General features: G+C 63.7%; 1 protein-coding gene and 3 non-coding genes across 4 annotated transcripts; 1 reads left to right on the forward strand and 3 right to left on the reverse strand.

Annotated features, from left to right (window-relative positions):
- The first annotated feature begins 43 nt into the window (after positions 1 to 43).
- H696_01042 lies at positions 44 to 117 on the forward strand. The gene has a single exon. It is a non-coding gene; the product is annotated as a tRNA-Ile (tRNA).
- An 823-nt stretch (positions 118 to 940) lies between these two features.
- Positions 941 to 1,014, reverse strand: H696_01043. The gene has a single exon. It is a non-coding gene; the product is annotated as a tRNA-Arg (tRNA).
- Positions 1,015 to 3,084: 2,070 nt separating this feature from the next.
- Positions 3,085 to 3,158, reverse strand: H696_01044. The gene has a single exon. It is a non-coding gene; the product is annotated as a tRNA-Val (tRNA).
- Positions 3,159 to 3,403: 245 nt separating this feature from the next.
- Positions 3,404 to 5,597, reverse strand: H696_01045 (hypothetical protein). Its single transcript, XM_009494929.1, has 6 exons — positions 5,047 to 5,597; positions 4,728 to 4,940; positions 4,382 to 4,598; positions 4,026 to 4,205; positions 3,662 to 3,832; positions 3,404 to 3,483 (listed from the first exon to the last, which is right to left on the reverse strand). Exons 1-6 carry the CDS (start codon positions 5,317 to 5,319, stop codon positions 3,428 to 3,430), a joined length of 1,110 nt encoding a protein of 369 aa, XP_009493204.1. The 5' UTR covers positions 5,320 to 5,597; the 3' UTR covers positions 3,404 to 3,427.
- Positions 5,598 to 6,100: the final 503 nt, after the last annotated feature.

Below are 6,100 nucleotides of genomic sequence, written 5' to 3' on the forward strand. Positions count from 1 at the left end.
TCCAAAATCGAACTTCTCTCGCTCCCGGCCTGCCCGAGTCCATGGCCCCATAGCTCAGTTGGTTAGTGGGTCGTGCTAATAACTTGGCCGTCGTCAGTTCGGTGCTGGCTGGGGCCAGCCTTGCTTTTCGCCGGGGGCTTCTCTTTTCCCGCCTCGCACGTCCCCCGGCCGATCCTCCCTGTCGCGAGGAGCAAGCAGCGCCCCACCTGGGCCTCAACCCCCCCCCCCCCCCCCCCGTCTCCGCACCACACCCCGGGCCCTACACTGGGGCGAGAGCGGGGAGTCTACCATGTACAGGCGAGGGGCCGGGGAGTGCGCCCGGTAATAATAACAATAATTAGTCCCGCCGGGGGGCGGGCCAGAGAGATGGGACGTCCCGCGCCCTCCCACACTGCGTGTGTCGCCATAAACCGTCTGCGAGGGGACCACATGCGGCGGCCGGCCGATCATTAGGGCCCCCCTTTATCTGTGGGTGTCCGGGTCTGCACCCTTCCACACCCGGGCCGGGGCGGGGGACCGCCAAAGGGACACACGGCAGCAGGGACACCCCTCCGTCAGATGGAGACCCGGGGGAGAGCGGCACCCCCACATGCGAACATGCCCGCTGCTCACACACGAAATATAACGGCGCGTTCGGGTCCCCCCCCCGGTCGGCCCCGGGCAACCCGCCTGTTGGCACGCGCGCACGCGTCCGCATGTTGGGCGTGGCGGCCCTCATGCGGTACACCCGGGCCGAGGCTCGAGAAAGATCACACCCGGCGCCCGGGCCTGGAGCATCACAACTCCTGCCCCCGGCGAAGGAGACTTGGCGTCCTATCCCTGCCTGCGCCCCCCCCCCTCCCTACCCCCCCTGCCGCTCTCGTCGGCTGGGGAACTCTCGGGCCGAGAACGGTGCGGGGCACAGGGGCTGGACCCTTTTGGGCGGGAGGAAAAAATATTCTGACCACGATGCGGCTCGAACACACAACCTCCTGATCCGTAGTCAGGTGCTCTATCCAATTGAGCTACGCGGCCATGATTCCGGGGATCATTTATTGTCTTAAGTTCGCGCGCGCGCCCGCGAAGCGTGACCTCCTCTTCTCACCCCCCCCCCCCCCGGCCAGGGTCGGTCTCTAACTGGCGAACGCAAGGGAGCAGAGGGATGATACAGGCGGCGAGAAGATGCACAGGCATGCTCCCTCAAAGGTAGCCAAGGCGACGGATGGCCTTCAGCTGCGCCGGGATCTCCATCAGAGCATGCAGGGCGAAAGCCGAGTCCGGATAGGCCGGGTGCTTTTTCATGATCTTGTGGAAGTTCACGAACTGGAAGTTGTCAAACCGACGGCCGGGGATATCGTCCTTAAAGTGCCAAGAGGAAGCAAGACCGGCCCGGAAACCGCGAACGAAGTTGCGGATCAACCAAAGGGAAGAAGCAGGAGCAGCAGCCATGTTAGCATGAAGCCAGGGAGGGAGAGCCGGACAGGTGGGCGATCACCAACCGCCCGCCGTCCTCGGTGAGGGCACAAAAGGTCCGCCGTACGTAGTACTTCATCTGGTCCCACGGACCGTCACCAACGCCGACCACCACAATGCTCAGCGGGTAGTTGGACGCCTCGATAATGGCGTCGCGCGTGCGCTTGACATTGGACACCTGGCCATCGGCCACGATAACCAAGATGTGATACTGGGCGCATCGGAGCGGGCGACCCGGGAGGAGGTGGCCATTCCTTGTCAGTAAGCCGTCACCAAGAAGCACAACCCCAAGGGCCAAGGCAGGGAGGAGGGCCGAGAGTCAGCAGCCAGGCAGCCCCGAAAAGGGGAAGTCTCATACCTGGTTGCGATTCTGCCGGACAATTTCCAGGGCCACATTGATGGCAGGCGCAAAGCACGTCGGGCCGGACATCTGAACATGCGGAGTCACATCGATGTAGCGCTGCATGACCTCCTGGAAGGTGTGGCATCCGCGCGGGTCCGAGTGGATGGGGAAGACGCTGGCGATGGGGTGGGTGGGGGGGGCCGGGCCGAGGTAGGGGGAGGGGGGGGATGGTGGGAAGGTGGGCGGTGGGGGCATGGAGATGGCCATAGGACGGGGGTCGTCTGAGGTGGAAGAGGAAGCGAGGAGGGGAGGGGGGGGGGAAGGGGGGACCCGAGGCCAGCCGAGAAGAGGTCCCAGAGAAGGGCAGGGAAGCCGCACGCACCCGATGTCAGCGGTGTTCACATCACCGAAGCCATAGGCCGGGATGATCTTATCCTCATCGAAGCACTCTAGACAGGCGGAGGGGAAAGAGAAAGGGGCAGGGGGAATGGGCAAGGCAGATGTGTCAGGGGAAAGGCCGGGAGGGGGACATGTCGGACTGTCTGCCGGTCGACCCTGGCGCACCAAGCGTCGACCCGATGATGCTGATTGCCTGTTGGTAGGGGTTCAGCTGATCGCGGTTCGGGTCCAGCCAGTGCAGGCACCGGCCACCGAAGGACTCCTGGCCGGTCTGCAAGTTGGAGGCCGTGTAGTCGATGGCGAAGATGAGGTTCGAGGACTCGAGGTTCGCCTGGCGCAGGGCATTCTGCACATCCTGCAGGGTCCGATACTTGTCGGCTACATCGGAAAGGGGTGAGACGAAGGCAGAGGGGAGGGGAGAGAGCGGAGCCGGCGCAGGGGCAGGCGCAGGGAGGCAGAGGCAGGGAGGAATGGCAAAGGACACAAGGGAATAAGGAGGGAGAGCAGGCAGCCCGCGCCAAGGACAGGAGGGGGGACGGGGGGGGCGGGGATGCGGAGGAAAAAGGAGGGCTGGTGTGGGCAACATCATACGGCCAGGCGTGGCCTGCCAAATATATAGGCTGCCCCTGTTGCCACGATCAGCTGGCGCGGGAATAAGTGCATACAATCAGGAAGGCAGCGGCGCCCTCCCCAAGAGCCAGAGATGCGTTGTAAGTTCCCTCAGCGGCCCCCACGAGCCCTCGAGTGTCCTCCCACGGGAAAGGCGGCCTGTGGTCTGGGCGAAGAAAAATACCAGCTAGAGATGGCGATTTGGGATCGATCTGATCGGGGGAGCGGGAATGCCGTCGGCCGATCGGCCGGTGGGGGAGGGGCGCAAAAAAGGAAGGGTCTGTCCGAACCAGGACTCGAACCTGGGACATTCTGTGTGTTAGACAGATATGATAACCATCTACATCATTCGGACACAAGAGGCCGATGGCCGAAAGCCCCCATATTCCACGGCCTTGATGGTTATGGAGGTTTGTCCATGCCCAGGTGTCACGATCTTCCGTGGGATTGATGTGCCCTCGCCACGCCGGATCCGCCCGGCACCAGAGAATCGGTGTCAGTCCACGGCTCTCTCGGGCCTCGTTCGGGATGAACCGAAGCGGGAACCCGCCGCCGGTGCCCATCTCCCCCGCAGGACCGAGGGCGCCAGGGCAAAGAGGGGGAATATCTAAGGAATATATTACTCTACACAAAGATCAGCATGGAGAGGATGACATTGACACTGAGGCCGAACATCAGGCCTTTGGGAGCCCGGCCAAGTGGTGGTGGTGGTGGCGGTGGCAGTGGCGGCGGCGGTGGCAGTGGCGGTGGCGGTGGCAAAGGCGGCGGCGGCGACGTGGGAGGGAGGCGTCAGTTGGGGCCAAAGTAATACAGGTCAATCTCAAAAAGCAGCAGGGAAGAAGAGCACTGGTTGCGGACCCAAACGCCACCGGGGCCCGGTGGGCACCGACACCCGCCGTGCGGGGTTGACAATCTGCCGGAGGCTGTCCCCCGCGGCCGAGTTGATGAAGAGGGCCAGCGGCCCGAGGAGGAACCCAAGCAACAGACCCCGGGCCAGGTCCATGAATGCGCCAGACTCCGGGCGATCAGCTGCACCACACACACACACACGCATACATGCACACGCGCAAACATTCAGGCAACCAGCATGAAGCGTTGTCAGCAGGCAGGCGGGAAGGGGGAAAAGAAAAAGCCCAGCCATCATCCCCGTCCTCGGGCGCATGCTCCCCCCACATCTTTTTGTGTCCACCCGCCCGGTCTCTTGGGAGGCGATGGCACGCACTGTCGGGGTTGCCGATCAACGCGCCGGCCGGGGCAGTCGGGGCCGCCTGCGGCCCGTCATCTGTACCCATCGGAATTGCCACGCCATCTGGCCCAGTTGCAGTACGCCCGGCGCCAGCGGCCCCGGCGCGTGATTCCACCAACGAATCCAGCCAGAGATCTTCCAAGCGCCTGCGTGTTGCTTGGTGGGCAGGCCGTTGTAAGTTTGGCAGTGGAGGGGAGGCGAGAGGAAAGAGGGAAGAAAGAGAGGGAGGGAGAAAGGAGCGGAACAAGAGGCTGGGGGAAAAAAAAGGGCAAAGAAGCAGCGGACAAAGACCAGGTCCTCACGCCTCGCTCATTCGCCAGGCGGGAACATACCCTCATCCGAAGCGACATAATGCCCGGCGGCGGGGGCGCCAGTGGCCGTGGCCCCATGGCCCGGTCGAGCGCCCGGTGCTGCCAGCGCGGCTCGATGTTCGCGCTCCATCAATGAAGCGGCGGCACCCTGGTGGAAGAGCAGCCGGAGTGCCTGGATTTCCGGATCCGACATCCCCGCAATCACTCGCAACCGATCGAAGCCCGTGGCAGGAAGATTCTGGTGGCCCATAACCGGCTGGTCAGTCGTCACGAGAAAGAGAGAGAGAGAGAGAGAGAGAGAGAGAGAGAGAGAGAAAGGGAAAAGCCCGGGGCGGTATTTCGCCGAGTCCCGCATGTGGCCACGTACAATGTCCGATGCATCACTTGCCGGGGCCGCGCGTTCATTTGACCCAGCCGGCCGCTCACTGATCGAGCATATCAGCGTGATCGAGTGTGTGATACGAGCATCGGTGCCTGCCGGGGCCGGCCAAGCCAGTGGCAACAGAGCCGCTCGTTGGCCCAGAATTCCGCCAGCAAAGATGAACCGCAAGTGACAGCTCTCCAGCCCGGAGGGTGGGGTCTGCCCGGGTGCCAGCATGTCAGTGGAGAAGACCAGGACAACCCCCTCCAGCATGGCGGTCAATCGCCGGTCGCCATCATGCCCACGCTCGAGATGCGGCACGTACATCATACTGGCCCAGTAGCTCGGCTGCCTGAAGCGCCGTATGCACTTCGCCTGGGGGAGGTCCACCACCGCGCAGCCACGCCAGAATCACCCGAGTATTGGCATGCGCCGCTGGCAATAGGAGTCGACAATCCGCCGGCGGCAAGTGCCCCGATGCTCCAGACGGGCGCTGTCCCGGCACCGTGCCCGAGAAGCGCAGAAGGACCTCGACAAAGCCAGCGTCTGAGGGTGATGGCGATGACGCGGTCGCCGCCGCTGAAGCCGGGGGTTGCATGTTGGAGAAGCAGGCCCGATCTTCTTCTTCCTCGCCTCCCGGACGCTTCCTCTCGGTCTTTCTTTGCTCTCGGCGGCAGGGGAGCCCGAGTCGACGCGAGCGTGCTGGGCGCCTGGGGCGCGCGCAAGTGCTTGCCTTTGTGGAGGCGCTTTGAGCCCGAGCCCAAGAAAGGGAGGCTGTAAAGGCGTCTGAAGCTGTCGGAGAGGCAGGAGAGACAGGAGTGGAGAGCGAGGCAGGAGTAGAAGGAAAAGGGGGAGGGGAGGGCGGAGGAGGGGGCGATGGGGGGAGGGGGGGGGAGGAAGAAAAGGAGGCGAACGAGGAGAGGGGAGAGGTGAAGAAGCAGTTCAGGCCAGAGGATGTCCTTCGGACGAGCCGGATGCCAGCACAAAGCCCGGGCGCGATCTGCCACCGGGGGAACGGGGTTGAATCGATCCGTTGGCACATATCGGACTGACACATGATGAGCACTTTTTTTTGACGTCCAGTTTACTAGCGTTTTCCTTTTTCCCCTCTCGGAACGGGCCCTCGGGCTTGGCCATGGGCTTGGTGGGCCTCGCATGCACCGGCGAAGCCTGTTCATCCGGAGGCTGACAGATCGCCGACACCCTGCGGAGGACCCCTTTCGTGGGTGGGCTCTGCTGGCATCCCGGCTGCCGGGCCCAATCGACTGGGTTGACGCAATGCTCCGGCGATCCGATGTGTGTGCTCTTAAGAACCACGTCATCATTCCGACGAGCTGGCCACTCCAGGCAGCCATTCCTCCCCCCCCCCCCCCCCCCCC

The sequence above is a fragment of the Fonticula alba genome, assembly GCF_000388065.1.
Source record: "Fonticula alba strain ATCC 38817 unplaced genomic scaffold supercont2.2, whole genome shotgun sequence".
Lineage (NCBI taxonomy): Eukaryota > Rotosphaerida > Fonticulaceae > Fonticula > Fonticula alba.

Excerpts from the sequence above, each read along its gene's own strand:
- H696_01045 (XM_009494929.1), bottom strand. The coding sequence starts at position 5,319 with ATGCAACCCCCGGCTTCAGCGGCGGCGACCGCGTCATCGCCATCACCC. Across the intron at positions 4,599-4,727 it reads CAAGTGATGCATCGGACATT|AATCTTCCTGCCACGGGCTT; the intron begins GTACGTGGCCAC and ends ATGGGCCACCAG. Across the intron at positions 3,484-3,661 it reads CGGGCCCCGGTGGCGTTTGG|GCCTGATGTTCGGCCTCAGT; the intron begins GTCCGCAACCAG and ends GGGCTCCCAAAG.